The sequence below is a fragment of the Aedes aegypti genome, chromosome 1, assembly GCF_002204515.2.
Source record: "Aedes aegypti strain LVP_AGWG chromosome 1, AaegL5.0 Primary Assembly, whole genome shotgun sequence".
Taxonomy (NCBI): domain Eukaryota; kingdom Metazoa; phylum Arthropoda; class Insecta; order Diptera; family Culicidae; genus Aedes; species Aedes aegypti.
The window spans coordinates 72,225,494-72,244,928 of NC_035107.1; the positions used below are offsets into that span (position 1 = coordinate 72,225,494).

The window sequence follows — 19,435 nt, forward strand, 5'->3', positions numbered from 1 at the left end:
TCACATATTTTAATAGCTATCAAAAAGCGATGCAAATGTGCATTTTACCTGCACTATGTGGGTAAAATGAACAGCGATTGGTGGTAAAATGAACACCATGCAAAGAACGTGAGCAAAACAAATATTTCTGAAAATTTGCATTGCCCCACCAAAAATACATCCAATAATGATTGTAACCCATTCAAAAAGAATTCTAAAAGTATCAAATTTGACATCATATCATAACGATATTCACCTCACTGAAAAACCCCAAGTCTTCCGAGCTAAAAGTTACGTCAGTTCTAAGATTCAAACGTGGTTTTCTAAAATCTTAGTTTTTGTTGACATTTTCACTTCAACTACTTACTTACTTATTTGGCTTTACATCAATTATCTTGATAAAGCCTCGCATACAATATTTCGTCAATTCCCTCGGTTCATGGCCGCTTCTCTCTATCCTCGACTGTGACCCACGCTCCCGGTCCTGGTGCACCTGGTCAATCCACCTAGCTCGCTGCGCCCCACGCCTTCTTGTTCCGACCGGATTCGTGGCGAACACCATCTTTACAGGGTTGTTGTCCGGCATTCTTGCAACATGCCCTGCCCAGCGTATCCTTCCAGCTTTAGCTACCTTCTGGATACTGGGTTCGCCGTAGAGTTGAGCGAGCTCGTGGTTCATCCTTCGCCGCCACACGCCGTTCTCCTGCACGCCGCCGAAGATCGTCCTTAGCACTCGGCGTTCGAAAACCCCAAGAGCTTGCAAGTCCTCCTCGAGCATAGTCCACGCCTCATGCCCATAGAGGACTACCGGTCTTATGAGCGTTTTGTACATCGTGCATTTGGTGCGGGGGTGAATCTTTCTTGACCGCAGTTTCTTGGAGCCCATAGTAGGCACGACTTCCGCTGATGATGCGCCTTCGTATTTCCCGACTAACATTGTTGTCAGCCGTCAACAAGGATCCGAGGTAGACGAACTCGTCCACCACCTTGAAGGTATCCCCGCCTATCGTAACACTGCTTCCTAGGCGGGCCCTGTCGCGCTCAGTTCCGCCAACCAGCATGTACTTTGTTTTCGACGCATTCACCATTAGCCCGACTCTTGTTGTTTCGCGTTTCAGGCGGGTGAACAAATCTGCCACCGTTTCAAATTTTCTCCCAATAATATCCATGTCGTCCGCGAAGCAAACAAATTGTCCGGATCTCGTAAAAATCGTGCCTCGACTGTTAAGTCCGGCTCTCCGCATGACACCTTCAAGCGCAATATTGAACAACAGGCACGAAAGTCCGTCGCCCTGTCGTAGTCCCCGCCGAGACTCGAACGAACTGGAGAGTTCGCCCGAGATCTTCACGCAGTTTTGCACACCGTCCATCGTTGCTCTGATCAATCTTGTGAGCTTCCCGGGAAAGCTGTTCTCGTCCATGATTTTCCATAGCTCTATGCGGTCGATACTATCGTATGCCGCCTTGAAATCGATGAACAAATGGTGCGTAGGGACCTGGTACTCACGGCATTTCTGGAGGATTTGCCGCACGGAAAAGATCTGGTCCGTTGTCGAGCGGCCGTCGATGAAACCTGCTTGATAACTTCCCACGAACTCGTTTGCCATAGGTGATAGACGACGGAAGAGAATCTGGGATAGCACTTTATAGGCGGCGTTTAGGATGGTGATTGCACGATAATTTTCACACTCCAGTTTGTCGCCCTTTTTGTAGATAGGGCATATAACGCCTTGCTTCCACTTCTCCGGTAGCTGTTCCGTTTCCCAGATTCTGACTATCAGCCGATGCAGACAAGCGGCCAACCTGTCCGGGCCCATCTTGATGAGTTCGGCTCCGATACCATCCTTGCCAGCGGCTTTGATGTTCTTGAGCTGTTGAATGGCATCCTTAACTTCCCCCATCGTGGGAGCTGGTTGATTTCCGCTGTCCGCTGTGCTGACGTAGCCATCGCCTTCGCTGTCCTGACCTACTGTGCCTGAGTTCTCTGCGCCATTCAGGTATTCATCGTAGTGCTGCTTCCACCTTTCGATCACCTCGCGTCCGTCCGTCAAGATGCTCCCATCCTTGTCCCGGCACATCTCAGCTCGCGGCACGAAGCCTTTGCGGGATGTGTTGAGCTTCTGATAGAACTTCCGCGTTTCTTGAGAACGGTACAGCAACTCCATCTCTTGGCATTCCACCTCTTCCAGGCGGCGCTTTTTGTCCCGGAATAGGCGGGTTTGCTGTTTCCGCTTCAGTCTGTATCGTTCCACGTTTTGCCGCGTACCATGCTGCAGCATTGCAGCCCGCGCTGCATTCTTCTCCTCTAAAACCTCCTGGCACTCCTCGTCGAACCAATCGTTTCTTGAGCTCCGTTCCACATATCCGACAACGCTACGTTAATGGCTGCTTTGACTGTCCTCCAGCAGTCCTCAAGAGGGGCCCTATCGAGCTCGCCCTCATCCGGCAACGCTGCCTCAAGATGCTGCGCGTACGCATTGGCGACATCCGGTTGTTTCAGCCGCTCGAGATTGTACCGGGGCGGGCGTCGGTACCGTACATTGTTGATGACGGATAGTTTTGGGAGCAGTTTCACCATCACCAGGTAGTGGTCGGAGTCAATGTTGGCGCCACGATAGGTTCTGACGTCGGTTATGTCGGAGAAGTGCCGTCCATCGATCAAAACGTGGTCGATTTGCGATTCTGTCTGCTGAGGTGATCTCCAGGTGTACCGATACGGGAGGCTGTGCTGGAAATAGGTGCTACGAATGGCCATGTTCTTGGAGGCGGCAAAATCTATCAGTCGTAGGCCGTTCTCGTTCGTCAGCCGGTGGGCGCTGAACTTTCCAATCGTCGGTCTGAACTCCTCCTCCTGGCCAACCTGAGCGTTCAAATCTCCTATGATGATCTTGACGTCGTGGCTTGGGCAGCGGTCGTACTCGCGTTCGAGCTGCGCGTAAAATGCGTCCTTGTCATCATCAGTGCTTCCGGAGTGTGGGCTATGCACGTTGATTATGCTGAAGTTAAAGAATCGGCCTTTGATTCTTAACTTGCACATTCGTTCATTGATCGGCCACCACCCGATCACGCGCCTTTGTATATCACCCATCACTATGAAAGCTGTTCCCAGCTCGCGTGTGTTGCCGCAGCTCTGGTAGATGGTATGATTACCTCTAAATGTTCGCACCAATGCTCCTGTCCAGCACACCTCCTGCAGCGCTACGATGTCGAAACCGCGGGTCTTCAGTACATCGGAGAGTATGCGAGTACTTCCAATGAAGTTGAGAGATTTGCAGTTCCACGTACCGAGTTTCCAATCGCTAGTCCATTTTCGTCGCTGTGGTCTTTGCCGATTGTTCTGGTCCGTATTCTCTCGTTGACGTTCCTGTGCTGATGTGTTTTTACGGTTGGCTTGAAGGGCCTGACACCAACCCCCTAGATTTCCGGAGGACCATTCCCCCTAAATGTTCGGAGGGCCATAGTGCGCAGTTTAGCTTAGAGTCCTTCTCTGGCACTCGGACGATGATCAGCCGCCCCTGACATGGGTAACAGACGCTGTTGTGAGCCGCTCCTAACGTGGAGTACAGACGCTCCAGGTTTGCAAAAGCAAACCCCCCCTTCCCTGTCAGCATACGACCAAAGTTCCCACCGGGGGTTGGTTACCCGATCTTCCTCAAGGTTTCTCGTACCCCGGCTAGTACCACGAGGAGGTAGGGATAGGAGTTGCTGGGCAAGAGGCTAAGGACCGCACAAAGGGGTCTATTTTATTCCTGCAGGTACGCGAGGTACCAATGGTACGCCATGCCCAGCCATTTACCGTCATTTTCACTTCAATTGACCTCCGTATCAACCCTAACAACTCGGATTTATGCTCTAAATCGTCCGTGAGTGATAAAAATTCATCAAAATTTGTTTTTTCTCGGCTTCTTCTTGGCATTACGTCCTCGCTGGGACAAAGGCTGCTTCTCAGCTTAGTGTTCTTATGAGCACTTCCATAGTTATTAACTGAGAGCTTTCTTTGTCAAAGTTGCCATTTTCGCATTCGTATATCGTGTGGCAAGTATGATGATACTCTATGCCCAGTGTTGATAGACTCACACTCAAAATCTCAATCAATACGCTCTCCCGTGAGAGCAAACTCATTAGAGATCTGCTTCGCAAATCTCACGCTTGAGATTTTGATGCAAAATCAACTCAATGAACTCAAACCGTAAGAGATGATTCAGTCGCAAAACCCGGCAAAAACTCGTGAAACCCGAATGTTGTTGTTTACGTTAGAAAAGATTATCATAATCTTACCGGACTAACAAGAAAAAATAGCCGTGTGTGAGTAAACTGTGGATACACGAGACAATGAGTCAAAAAGGTCAGCCAACTCATCCATGATTTTTTGACTGCTGAGTTGAATGATTGACAACTCACGCATGAAAAATCTCAAGCGTGAGTTGTGAGAAATTGAGTTTTTCACAACACTGTCTATGCCCAAGGAAATTTTCATTAAGAAAAGATCCTGGACCTACCGGGAATCGAACTCAAGACACCTTCAGCATGGCTTTGCTTTGTAGTCGCGGACTCTAACCACTCGGCTAAGGAAGGCCCCAAATCTCGGCACAATCTCGCGAAAGAATCATCAAACGACTGTAGAATTTCCTATTTTATCTTTGTGCACTAATAGAAAGTTCGAAATAAGAAGATCGACTTCGTACGTTAATTATTTTTGTAGATGAGTGCCTTCGAAATCGTGATTAGGAGAACAAGAGAGCAATTGTGGCAGCTATGTTTTAATTCCGTCGTGTTTCAGCTTAAGAACTACATCAACTCAGAAATTTCTTCAATGATTCCTAGGCATTTTTTCTATTTCTTTATTTGACAGGCTCAAGCGCACTAGGCATAACGGAGCCGAAAGTTCCGAACAATGAAATCGCGAAATAATTAAATTATACAACCTTGTCTACACTATTCCTTTATCCTCTTCAAGCATAGTTTTGAACATTTTGCAAGACCAAGTGCAAATAGTGGACCGATCTCAGCGAGAATTACCCCAACTTCCATCGAACCTACCTTATGATCTCCCATGCAAACAACTTCCCCCATGATACCGTAGGTACCTTTGGCACTCGACGTCGCAGCCGCCGTCGTCATTCCACTGGTTTTGCCATTTTCCCGCTCGTCGTCGATAAGTTTGCGTGCCGCAGGGCTGATCAGTATCCGGTCGCACCAGGCCGGACAACGGGTACTCATGTAGCTGCCCGGCTGGCCGGGGTCCTCCTCGTACGGATAGGATGGCGGGAATGTAATCGGATACTCGTGCAGTATGCTCCGGAGCGAATCGAGCTCCCGATCGAATTGACGCAGCTGTCGTGCAAGAGAGGCTTCATTATTTCACACGGATTACAATTTATGATGTTTGTCAGTATGTTACGATTATTTTGTTGCAGTAGTTTTTAAATGTTAAATGCGTTATTATTAATATTTAATATTCCAGATAATTGTAGAGTTCTCCTACACATAAATATGTTCAAAGAAAGAATTTTCAAAGAAAGTTAAGAGTCAAGAGTTAAGCACATAGCCCAATCGTCTGAAAGTGGTACAGTGGCACAATTTATATCCTCGACTGAATCGATCCCTTTTAAATCAACTATTTGATGTCTGGGGTCGAAAAGTATTAAAATACCTACCTTCAGGCTATCGAGCTGTGCTTAACTCTTTGATTTCTTTAAGAATTCCTGTTGAAACTTTGTAAGATTTTAGTTCTTTTTTCTTGTATTAGACCTTTATACATATTCTGGGCATTTCGTTACAAATATCGCAAAACACTTACCCAGCTCTCTTTGAATGTGCTCTGATCGTGGTGGTTGAACTCCTTCTTGCCCAGTGTAAGTACGTTGGCCCCATCTGAGTCCCGGTACTGAACCTTAGAGTTGTCGCTCTTTGGGTGCGGAATCCGATGCATCGTCAGATCCTCGGTGAGTTTCTACGGGTGCAGAAAGAGAATGCGGAATAATTAAATTGTAGATATGGGATTATGGTTGATGTGATGCAGTGCAATGCATGAGTGACGGACGACGAAGACGACGTCCAAACGATTGACGTCAAGCGCCATCGATATCGAGAACTCTATTACGCATTATAACGGCCGGCACTTCAACGCCGGTATGCAAACGTTCGTTGCACGTTGCATAATGTTTTGTTTGTTTCAGTTGGAAGAAGCAAAAAAAAAAATAACTAGTACAAATTGTGGAAAAGTGCAATGTGGAACCATGTGACCGAACGCAGAAAGAACGACTTGACATGGCTTCTTTCGCACCTGCATGGCTTTTGATATAAAATCATACATTGCAGTTCAAATCGGTGGCATCAGAGGTTTGTAACAAATTATGTCATAATATGCCGCGCTTCTAGGATGTATTGTAAACAGCTTGACTTACTATCTAGGTCTACACAAGCAATAATCAGCATCATTCACATAAAATAGTTTTTTTTTGTACCAACATACGACGGATTTCACGCCAACTCGACACGCGATTGGCAGCACCCCTTCAGAATTCAATGAAACTTTCTGGGTGTGAAGACTATGTGAAACTAAAATACTTAACATACTTTGTTTTTTCAAAATCGATCTAGACTAACATTTGGAAAGGGTCAAAGTTTATTTTTACTTTTTTTATAAACCCGTATAACTCGAAAACGGTAAGACCTACAAAAAAGTGTTGTATGGGGGACTATCGTGAAATTTCCTGAAGTTTTAGAAATATTGAAAAAATAAAAACACATTTTCTACACTGAAAAAAAAAGGTTCAAAACCGATTTAAAAAAAAACGGCCACTTCAGATTTTGATCATCCTTAAGCAAAAAGTTTCGTAATTAAATTTACTAAAAGTCATCCATACATTGCAAATTGGGCATATTTTAGGGAAAAAAGTTTTTCTAACATCGAATTTTTTAAGTCCCAAAGTTTTTTTTTGCTTTTTTTATAAACCCGTATAACTCGAAAACGGTAAGACGTACAAAAAAGTGTTGTATGGGGGACTGTCGTGAAATTTCCTGTAGTTTTAGAAAAAAAAATATTGAAAAAATAAAAACACATTTTCTACACTAAAAAAATAATGATTCAAAACTTTAAAGTCGATTTAAAAAAAAACGGCCAGTTCAGATTTTGATCATCCTTAAGCAAAAAGTTTGGTTTTTGCTTAAATTTACTAAAAGTCGTCCATACATTGCAAATTGGGCATTTTTAGGGAAAAAAGTTTTTCTAACTTCGATATTTTTAAGTCCAAAATGATTTTTTTATTTTATTTTTATTTCGCTTTAAATAGTCTAGTATGATCATATTTTCAAATGGTAAATGAGTTTTAATCACAAAATAGATTATATTTGTTTTATTGGGAGCAGTTGAAAGAAATAAAACGGAATTATACAGTTTTTTTAATTAAATTCAATTGATCTTAAATCGACTTTAAAGTTTTGAATAATTTTTTTTCAGTGTACAAAATGTGTTTTTATTTTTTCAATATTTTTTTCTAAAACTTCAGGAAATTTCACGACAGTCCCCCATACAACACTTTTTTGTAGGTCTTACCGTTTTCGAGTTATACGGGTTTATGAAAAAGAGTAAAAAAAAAACTTTGGGACTTAATAAATTCGATGTTAGAAAAACTTTTTTCTCTAAAATATGCCCAATTTGCAATGTATGAACGACTTTTAGTAAATTTAATTACGAAACTTTTTGCTTAAGGATGATCAAAATCTGAAGTGGCCGTTTTTTTTTAAATCGACTTTTAAGTTTTGAATATTTTTTTTTTCAGTGTAGAAAATGTTCTTTTATTTTTTCAATATTTTTCTCTAAAACGTCAGGAAATTGCACGACAGTCCCCCATACAACACTTTTTTGTAGGTCTTACTGTTTTCGAGTTATACGAGTTTATAAAAAAAAGTAAAAAAAACTTTGACCCTTTCCATATGTTAGTCTAGATCGATTTTGAAAAAAACAAAATATGCAAAGTATCTTAGTTCTACATACTTTTGACATCCAGAAAGTTTCATTGAATTCTGAAGGGGTGCTGCCAATCGCGTGTCGAGTTGGCGTGAAATCCGTCATACACAGAAAAAAAATCCGTTGCCTAGTTCCGAGAACGTTCATGTAAACATGATGGAAGTTCAAGGTGTATTTTTGACAGTTCACGTTTTCCAGAACTCTTTTTTGAGCATGTATCATTGATAAAACTCGTACGGGGAATGATGATGATGATAATTTATGATGGAAGCCATAAATGAACTTTTCAAAGAATCCATGCGAAATGGACTTTCCTTAGTCGAGTGGTTAGAGTGGTTTCGGGTCCGATTCCCGGTCGGACCAGGATCTTTTATATGCTATGATTTAGTAACAAAGATATATATCGACACCAAACCATTGAGTATGCCTCGAGAATACTCAACAGTTTTTGTTTCCAGTCAGTAAAGTAAGCTCTTTATAATGCGGTAAAATCAACAAATGTACATAGAAGTCGCATAATTATGAGTAGACCGCAATTTTAAATCGGTATATCTCAAAATCCAGAAAATTTCGAAATATGGGGTCTTCAGTAAAGTTGTTCTGGAGATGGAGCGCTATCTGATTAGTAATCCTTTATAAGAGAGATTCGCGGAAGCTGACATTTCTGTCAAAGTGTGAGCCAATCGAGCAGCGAGTGCTGTCAAAGTGTGAGCCAAACGAACATGCGTTATGTTTGTTTTGAACTTTTCTTGAAGAGTAATGTAATCCGCTTGAAATTATTTCGGTAAAAGTAATTTTGCATGAAGCAAAAAAATGAGATATTTTTCTTTTTTAAATTTTTGTCAATGCGATTTTTAGTTGTTGATTTTTTCGACTGTTTATTAGTTTGGATATGTATCTCAAAGATCTATAAAGAAACAAAATACACTTTTTAGCTATGAGGAAGTCATGTCCGTGTTACAATATTATTCTCGACGCCGAGCAAAATCAGCACTGCTGGTCTGTTGCCAAATCATTCCATTTTACTTCCGCTTATCTCTCTATAAAGGATCACTATATCTGATGGTCTATCGTTTATTTCAGAATTTGACCGCTAGGTAGCACTAGTGAACATGGAACTTTTATTTTTGTTCTGCGGATATTTCAGGATCCTGACCATTTAGAAGGATGGCATCGACAAAGTTGTTCAGTAAGTTAAGGACTATCATTGTTCTAGCTAGTTGATTCAAAATTTTGCCACCAGGCGGCGCTAGTGAGCATGAAACTTTTGTTTTGCGGATACTTCAGGATCCTGACCTTTAAGAAAGATGGCATCTTCGACAAAGTTGATGCGTAGCTCAAGGACCTTCATTATTATTGCTAAACTTGAACTTCAAGGATCAAATAAAGAAAGCATTTGAGCTACCGAACAACTTTTCCGGAGATGCCACTTTTCTAAGTGGCGTACCGCTAGAAAATTTCTTTATCGATTGTGCAATAAATTCGCCACAAATTGACGCCGACCGAGAAATACGTCCAATCGAGGATACATATGCCTACAGAATGATCCGCTTCCATCATACCAGCGACCACGACCCTACGCTAAGGATCAATTGCGAGGAGCTTCGATCGAGCTAGTTTGGTTCGCTTGCTTTTCCGAAAGCTCAACCATAGACCTATCTGAGGGATTCCACGGAGGCATGCAAGTCGATTCTGATCGACCATTTCAAAAATATCTGAAACTTTGCACAGTTTTTCAGTTCCATCTAAATCGTCATTTTCCGATATCAAATCTTCAAGTTGAGTCACGACTAACTTTTCAAAAGGGTGTATGTGAAAATGGTTCAAAAATATTCAAAAAGCTGCACAGCAAAAACGGTTCGTTCGATTGTTAGACAACTAAAGAAACAAAGTTAGACAACTAAATAAAGATTCCAAAAAAATACACACAGTAAAAATTTTTTTTTTTGCATTAAAAAAACATCATTTTTGTCACAAAAACTCAAATATCACAAAACCCTATCGGAATACCAACGTAATTTTTTGAGGGAAAACGGTCCATTATATTAGCTATCTACCATAAAAATTTGGTGATGGTAAGCCAATAAACAAAAAAGTTATGACATTTCAAATATTTCACAAATTTGAAACATAGTGAAAAAAATTTTTTTTTCATTGTTAATTTTTTTTAGGACCGCAGTTTGTTGCTGAATTTTTTGTTAAGGGTACCACATGAGGTTAACAAGTTGTTTTCATGATATTTTATTTAATTATTCATAACTATTATAGCATCTATTAGAAAGTTAGACGCGATCCAGTGTTGTGATCTAAAGTCTTGATAGTGTCATATTTTTTATTGTACGTAACTGAAGAAAAATTCTCTCAATAGTGTTGAAACCTTTTGATAAAAGAAACCTATAATAAATCTAATATTGAAGACAAAAGCTACAAAAAAAGTTTTCTATACAGGTATACGATAAGTTTACCTGCAAAAAGTTTACCTCGTAGAGAACAAGGCGGGTCTATACCCAGGTGATCTAGTATACGTAAAGCAGGTCGGTTTTCTCGGCGCTGGTTTTCTCAACAAAGTTAAAATCTGATTACACCTGGGTATAGACCCGCCTTGGTAGAGAATAGACTTTGTTAATCATATTTGGGAGAAAGCGAGTAACTTCAACAACATCAAAAACATGATAGCTACATACCATGAACATACTCACGAAAAAGCTAAAAATATACTACCACTATGGTTATAAAAGATTTAATTGTAAAATTTTTCTTCAGTCAAGCAAACGACACCAAACTAGTCAGTAAAAACTTAAAAGTGATTTTGTTTATTAAAATCTAACGAGCAACATGAGTAGTCGCTTTCTCAACTGTTGCAGGCCGTTTGCAGAAAAAAAGTGTTCGAAAGAGCTACGAAATCTCACCGAAAGCACCATAGATAAACTGAAAGCGGCTGGTTATGCTCCAATGTCTACATTGAATACAAATTTACGCATTTGTACGTCCTGCCGTTTAAACGTTGACAAACGGGCAATCTGTACATCATCGGTGGATCAGGTTGCAGGAAGTTCGAAAACAACAACAACTGAGGAATTACTAGATGCACTGACAACAACTGAGGAGTTACCAGAAGTACCAAGTGCAGATAGTCTTGCCACGGTACCATCAGCGACATCTGTTTCAACAAATCAATCAGAAGATGAGTGCATCCAGAAGGTCAACATCGAACGCTTCAACGAAGGGATAGCTGGAATAAAAGTGACTCCGATTAAATGGACGAAGATGGGTTACGTCAATTATCCCGAGAAAAAATACCGTGAAATCAACGAAGCTGTACGAAGAAACCTCTTCAAATTAGGACCTGAGGATGTGGAAAATACAGACTACGATGAGGTAATTATGAATATGAAGGAAAGGTTCTCGAATCTAGCCACGACAAGGAAAGAAAAATTATTGATTTTGTCGATGCTGCCAAGCTCGTGGTCTATTCAAGACGCCATTGATGAGTTCAAAACCAATAGAAATACAGCAAAAGAGGCAAAACAATTAAAAAATAACTGTCTTGCAACCAAAAATGCTAGGTCGAGTACTTCATTAACAGATGAGACAAAAGAAAAAATAATTCAATATTTTGAAGACGATGAAGTAAGTAGAGCGATGCCTGGCCAAAAAGATTATGTATCTGTAAAAAAAGATGGAAAGCGTCAAGCAATCCAAAAACGATTAATGATGACTACTTTGAAAGAAGCGTATACACGCTTCAAGGAAATTAACGAAAATATTAAGGTAGGTTTTTCCTCATTTGCAAGCCTTCGTCCAAGGCAATGCAAGCTTCTATCCAATTCAGGAACAAATAATGTTTGTGTGTGCACAACACACGAAAATATTAACCTAATCTTACATAGTTTGAAAAGAATCAATTTATCAAAGGATATTAAAATGTTAACTGGTAGTCTTTTGTGTGAAAATACAACATCAAATTGCTATCTACGATCTTGTTCGGATTGTCCAGATTCTTCATCATTGGAAAATACTTTATTCGCTGAGTTTGAAGAAAATTATATTGATCAGTTATCATTTGAGCAATGGGTGACCACGGATAGGTGTGACCTAGAAACTATTGTAAAACCTGTAGATGAGTTTATGTCATTTTTTTGCTTGAAATTAGAAAGTTTAATTCCTCACGACTTTATTAAAACAGAGCAATCCCGCTTTTTAAAAAATACGAAAAATACATTACAAGATGGTGAATTTTTAGTCATTTGTGATTTTTCTGAAAACTATAGCTTTGTATTGCAAGATGAAGTGCAGTCCCATCACTGGAACGTACAACAAGCTACAATTCATCCATTCGTTATTTATTTCAATGGAAGTACGCAAATTGAACATTTTAGTTTTATTGTAATTTCCGAAGATTTAAGACACGACTCAGTATCTGTAAATTTGTTCATTGCCAAAATGATTAACTTTTTACGCGTTGATAAGGATAAAGAAATCAGAAAGATATATTTCATGTCTGATGGAGCAGCATCGCAGTACAAAAACCGTAAGAATTTTTCGAGCCTATGTCAATTTAAATCAAAGTACGGAATTGATGCAGAATGGCATTTCTTTGCTACGTCACATGGCAAAGGTCCTTGTGATGCTATTGGAGGAACCATAAAGCGCATGGCCACAAGAGCAAGTTTAGCCAAAGAACGTGAGCATCCAATTAAAACTGCAAAAGAACTATTTGATTGGGCGAATCGCAAAAAAGAAGAAGATTCAACAAAATTATCATTTTGTTTTACTACTACTGAAGAGTACGAATTAACGGCATCAGAGCTCAGCGAGCAATATAATAACGCAAAAACGATCCAAGGAACCCAAAAATTACACTGTTTCATTCCATTGTCAGAAAATAAAATTAAAGCAAAACTATACTCGAACTGTACTGATAATGATGCAAAAGTGTTCGATATTGTAAAAAAAATTGAATAACAATAAATAAATAAATAAATAAGTATTAATAAAATGTTTTCATGATCTCATAACGCACACCCAAATACAAAACTTTTAAAGTTTATATATAACATTTAGAAACTCATCGATAATACTCTAAAAAAAATATCCTGGTAAAAAAAAAATTATTTTCGTGTAATCTGTTAATTCATTTTAATTTATACATATATACATATACATATAATATTTATACATATACATAATATTTATACATATAATATACATAATACTAATGAATACATGAAAACGACTTGTTTAATTCACGCAAGGCCCTTAACAATAAAATCAGCAACAAACTGCGGTTCCCGTAATAATTTACACCGAATTTTTTTTTTCTACTAGATGTGAAAATTGTGACATGTTTGAAATGTCATAACTTTTTTGTTCATTGGTTTACCATCACCAAATTTTTATGGTAGATAGCTAATATAATGGACCGTTTTCCCTCAAAAAATTACGTTGGTATTCCGATAGGGTTTTGAGATATTTGAGTTTTTGTGTCAAACATTATGTTATTTAATGCAAAAAAAAAAAATTTTTTACTGTGCGTATTTTTTTTGGAATCTTTATTTAGTTGTCTAACTTTGTTTCTTTAGTTGTCTAACAATCGAACGAACCGTTTTTGCTGTGCAGCTTTTTGAATATTTTTGAACCATTTTCACATACACCCTTTTGAAAAGTTAGTCGTGACTCAACTTGAAGATTTGATATCGGAAAATGACGATTTAGATGGAACTAAAAAACTGTGCAAAGTTTCAGCTCAATAGAAAAAAAATGAATTAAAAAATTTACCAAATTTTGGTGCTGTTGCTTGGAATCACTCATCTGTTTCCAACGCTAGCCTGGACGCCTTCCATCTCACTTACTGATTGTCAAGCCGAATCAACCCGTCATGCGATTAACGAGCACACTCACATTCGGCTGTCGGCTCTACTTCAACCCGAAGCATCCATCTACTCTCATCTCGTCCACGCTAAGCCTGCTCAACGCAGCCCATGTGTTAAATCTACACAGAATGAGGCGACCAATGCAGGACTCTCTGGCTGAGTGAAAATTCTGTGTAAGTCGCACTCATGCTATGTGTAACCGATGTGTTGGCCATTGGCTGTGCGCGAATCGATGGACACGGAACTGTCAGTCATCTCCCGCGCGGCAGCAAACAGTTGGCCGTTGGTAAGATAGGGAGTTTTCAGCGATTTTTTTCCAGCGAAAAGCCGGAAGAAAACTTTAAAATCGGCATGTTTTTTCTATGTTTTCAGAAGCAAAACAAACATGGAAGCGAATCCGCATTCCAAGCGTTCCTCCTCTGTGCGCTTTTCACTCATTCGGTTTGTTTACCACCGTTTGCACAAAACTGTGTACAGCCCCTTTTGCACAGAATCTGTGCTGCATGAAGAGAGGCCGATTTTGTGTACTCGGCACTCATTTCTGAGCGGATGAAGTTTAGCGTGTACGGTAATACTTGGAGTGAGTCCTAAATAGAGCGCAAAGGCAGCACCAGTAAAACACTAGCAGGGGACGGACCTGGTGTAGTGGTTAGAATACACGCCTCTCACGCCGAGGACCTGGGATCGAATCCCATCCCCGAAATAGTCACTAAAAATTTCAGTGACGACTTCCTTCGGAAGGGAAGTAAACCCGTTGGTCCCGAGATGAACTTAATAAAGATAGAAAAAAAAACACTAGTAGAAATCCAAAAACAGTTACGCAGTTACCATTATGCTGAGGAATCATTGCAAACATCTTGAGAGAAATCTTAGGAAAGTGCTCCTGGAAGAAAAAGCGTAGAAAATCCTAAAAAACTGCGAGAAATACATTTTAAGCCAATCGGAGCACTAGGTTCACTTGAGTATTTTGTATGGAAAACTACTTCTTCTTGGCATTACGTCCCAACTAGAACAGAGCCTGCTTCTTAGCTTAGTGTTCTTAAGAACACTACCGTAGTTATGAACTCATAGTTTTTTTTTGCCAAAGTGTGGCAGATGCGATGACCGGGAATTGAATTCATCATGGCTTTGGTCACCACTTAGCAAAGGAGGGTCCCTGATGAAAAAGTCGTAATTTATTCTGTCCACTACTGTATAGTCCAGAAGATACTCAACCATGCAAAAAACTAAACGAAAAACAGATCTTAATTTCAACTCAAAAATTTTCAGCATAATCTTACTTCAAAAGAAAAGCATCGTTCCGTATTCAATCAATTGTAGCAATTCGTTTGGGCTATCATTCTTTCATTTTGCATGTAATCATCAAAACACATGCGACTTAATGTCTCATCCGGTTTTTTTTTCAGCATTGAAACCAGTTTTAATGTTTGACGTCACTAGGCAAATTCCTCTTCTAGAACTGATAATACTGAAAACACTGGGCAACAGATACTCCTCTGCTAAACATTCGAACATTCCTTCGGCAGGGGCCAAGAGGGGTGCGGTGGTATATTAAGATTACGGAATTGCTACGACACAAACGAAATTGATTCTCCAGTCCAGTAGGAGCATAAATTAGTGTCGTCAACTGTTAATGGGACACATTGCTGCGCGTTTGCATTCCTCTATCGGATGAAGTTTGAATAACTGACGCAAATTTTGTTCCCCTACTGCATATGTATTAGGTGGCAGCGCAGTGCATGCTGCATAATTGAATAACTGGCTCTTCGTACGATATCGTGATTGAGCATCCGTATATAAATAATGAATTGATGTTGTGTCAACGATGATATGGTAAGGATACTCACCTTGACCACTCCTTCGGTATCACATCGGAAGTTGAAATCACCAAAGACGAAGTATGGCACGGCTTGGTTGACTGAATCCTGGTGAAATCTAAAGTGGTGTATTAGAGCTATGATTAGGACACGGAAGCAGTACAGCTATGCCTCGACGTAGGACGGTGATTGATATCGTGTGTAGAAGGAAACCACCTAGATGGAGACCCGTAACACTTAGAACCACGGTGTACAATATTAAGAAGGTGATATATTCCGAAAACTTCCAAAAAACTTCAACATTGTCGAAGACTCGTAACTTCTGTGTCGTGAAGCTACGGGTCTTCATTTATATGAAAACCTTCGAATCCGTCCTACATGAAAACCACGTAGAAGAAGTTTGTCCTACATCGGGGGACAGCTGTAAGTGCAAAGACCACCCAAAAGACTGGCCACTCACCTTTCCAACGTGTGGACCAACGCCCTCCGTCGGCTCTTGCAGTAAACCGAGGGATACTCCTCGCAAGCCGCCAAGTTGGAAGCGTCGTGAAACAGGTGGATATTGACCAGATCGAAGACACTCCCGTTGAGGGACCAACGCGTCCGCAGGAAGCCTTTGCGTGACCATTTGCACTGAAACAAATGAGCGTCATCTTAATCTGAGTTTAGCCTTGCTATAGCCGACGATGAATCGTGTCCATTTTAGCACTACTTACCTCCGGGAAGAACTGCTGCGGGAATTTGGCTTTCTCCTTTGATGCCACCGATTCAATGTTTCCCGTGTGGATATTTTTACCCTCTACCGTTTCCCACTCGTGTGTGAGGAAGTTCCACATCTGCAGGCTGTCGATGGTCCGGATTGCGAAGTACAGATTGCCGAGTGCCTGTTGGAGAGAATTAGAGATAATACAAAGAAAGGCTTTAGAATGGGTTCAAGAACCAAATCCACCTCTCACGCTCCCATGACTAAACCAATATTTGCAGTGAGGCTCTAATTCACCGCCATAAATAAGTAACAAAACAAGTGAGTGACTTCCATTTCTCCATTATCTACCTCCGGTTTTACCGGTGGATGCTAATGATCTGGACTCGAATTAATGTGCAAACCGCACAATATCTGCTCATGCGCGTAGCCAGGGAGGGAGCTTGTGGTTTGCCGACTTAAACAATTTGTTCACGCCAAAAATTACCTACAAATTGCATAAGAGAACTCTTGTGACATCTTTTCTTGACTTCTCACTTTCATAAAATTATCATGCAACACATATCGTTCAACTTTCACATGTAATTCTTGACGTCATCATTAGAGGTCTTCTAAATATCTTTTTTTCTCAAATTCAAATAGCGATTTTCTAAATACTTAGTAATTCTAAATAATTTCATATTTAGGAGGTATCTATGAATCTTCATAGGATACCTTATGATATTATGATGATCTTATAATATCCATCCATATTATGGACGCAATAAACGATGGAAGTTACAATTTTTTCTTGTGAGTTGTATTAGTTAGCTGTTTCTGTTTCTTATGTCTTTATTCCATTAGAAATTCGTATATAAGTTACATGTGTTTTTTTTTATAGAAAAACGACTGATTTTCAAAAGTGTCATTAATCATTGTCATACGCACGCTTAGTATTCCATAATAAAATCGCGTGTCCTTCAAACTTTCCGTTTCCTTAGTGAATTCACGAAAACGATCCCAACTGCGCACCGTTTTGTATGAGAGATATCTATATTGGCCAAAGTGGAGTCCAAAACGAGACTAATTTCAATTTGTTGGCTGAGTAAGCGATTCAATTTAAAATCTTATCAATCTGAGTTCTTTAGAGTGCCGTTTTTATTCATATTACGGTCAGCTTCAAATTCCAACTCAGTATGGGGAACATTTCAAACAAAAAGCTTCAATTTTTACCGCTCAAAAGTTGACGAATCCAACTGATGATTTGATTTATCTCTCTATGATTTTCAGAGGCTGTCCGAAATCAAAATGTCCGAAATATGAGGCAAAAGTATGGAAGCGTCCGGAATATGAATAATGAAAAGTCCACACATTTATATTAATTTAAAATTATTCCTGTTGCAGAATCAAAATCTTCACCCACTATTCAAAAGTTAAGTGTCTTGAAGGCTCGATATTGTGGAGGAAGCATACAGAATTATTTATTTTATATGCTGTTTGATGAGTTATACTTCGCTTAGGCCTTAAGTGCTCCCAATATGAATCAAAACTGTACACGACTATTGGATAATATAAGAATTTCCACGAATTCTCTAGTATTATTCCATCCAGCTTTACTTCCAGGAAAACTTCATTTTTTTCCAGGCATTGCTTATAGAGTTTTCAAGTTTTTTTTTTCTTCAAAATATATTTTTGGCAACCTTTTAGTCAAAAATGTTTCAAATCATTCCTTCCACATTGTTACTTTATAACCCCAGGGGATTACTTTATGAATGTAACCACAAATATGATCAAAATCAATCGATTACAGCCTACCAATAGACAAACATTGCACACAATGATTAAAAACTATCAAACGATGGTGATCAAAAACGGTTCATTCAAAACGATCATAAAACAATAAAAACGGTTCAAAATAATCAAAACCGGTCAAACACTACACAAAACGAACGAAATATGATCAAAAACTATCAAAAATGGCCTGACGATAGTCAAGATCAAAAACTTCCAAAAACAATGAAAAATTATCAAAAAACGATCAAATTTTATTTAACCCACACGGCTAATACAAAAATTAAAACATATTCGTAAAAAAGCGTTACGAGGGGGTGGGTGGGTGTTAAAAAGGTTATTTTTGGCGTTATGAAATATGTGAATAAACCTAAAGACGGTTGGAAAATGATCATCCAAAACATCCTAAAACAATAAAAAAAAAGTACGATAAACAATATAATAAAAACAATCAAAAACATCCTTAAACGATCAAACACTATAAAAAAAAACGATCGTAAACGGTCAAACATTACCCAAAACGATCGAAATATAATCAAAACCAATCAAAAATGGCCTGACGATGGTCAAAAACCGCCAAAAACAATAGGAAAATGATCAAAAACTATCAAAAGACGGTCAAATACAATCAGAAACGGCCTGACGATCAGTGATGGAAAGTAGTGATCATTGCTGGTTGCTGATTTACTCGCATCTGTCGTGCTCGCGAGTGAACGAAGCTAAAGCGATTCGTAAACGTGTTCGGAGTCCATTACGCTTTTCGGAAAAGAGCTATTTTCGCTTCAAGATTTCTGGTTTTCAAGGGTTTTTGACTAAAACCTGAAGGTTTACTGTCGATTTGATGGATAAACAAATGACAAATCTGTCAAAACCATAATAAATCGCACCTGCTTTGGTAACTCGCAAATGAAGGTTCGCGAACTTTTTGCTGTTACTTTTGGTATGTTCTCCCGAACAGTCGGGTGCGAACCTACTCACACCAAGTCTGTTGTGTTTGTTTTGCATTGGTTCACACTCGTGAGGTGCTTCGTGAAACTGATTTTTTCGTGATTGAAAACTATCAAAAGCGGTCAAAAACTAACGAAACGATTGAAATATGATTGAAAAAAAAAAAACATTTAGAAAGGGTCAAAACTGCCAAAAACGATATGAAAATGATCAAAAACGATCAAACGATGGTTAAAAACATACGAAAACAATAAAAAACGACGAACAAATGAATTCAGCAGCATTCATGTGTTCGCCGTCGAGCATATTATGCTCGAAATATTGTCAACAAGTTTACGGAGGAAGTGGGTGGAAAGGTGGAAGCAGCACTTCG

At 39.6% G+C, this 19,435-nt stretch overlaps 1 protein-coding gene across 3 annotated transcripts in view; it reads right to left on the reverse strand.

Annotated features, from left to right (window-relative positions):
- Positions 1-19,435, reverse strand: part of LOC5563948 (type I inositol 1,4,5-trisphosphate 5-phosphatase) — a 141,450-nt gene that overhangs the window by 19,121 nt on the left and 102,894 nt on the right. For all 3 annotated transcript variants that reach the window (XM_021839664.1, XM_021839651.1, XM_021839657.1), the window contains 5 exons: positions 16,358-16,525; positions 16,102-16,274; positions 15,672-15,759; positions 5,780-5,932; positions 5,020-5,313 (listed from right to left, as the gene is read on the reverse strand). In XM_021839664.1, coding sequence (XP_021695356.1) covers positions 5,020-5,313; positions 5,780-5,932; positions 15,672-15,759; positions 16,102-16,274; positions 16,358-16,525 — 876 coding nt within the window. The remainder of the gene's footprint in view (positions 1-5,019; positions 5,314-5,779; positions 5,933-15,671; positions 15,760-16,101; positions 16,275-16,357; positions 16,526-19,435) is intronic.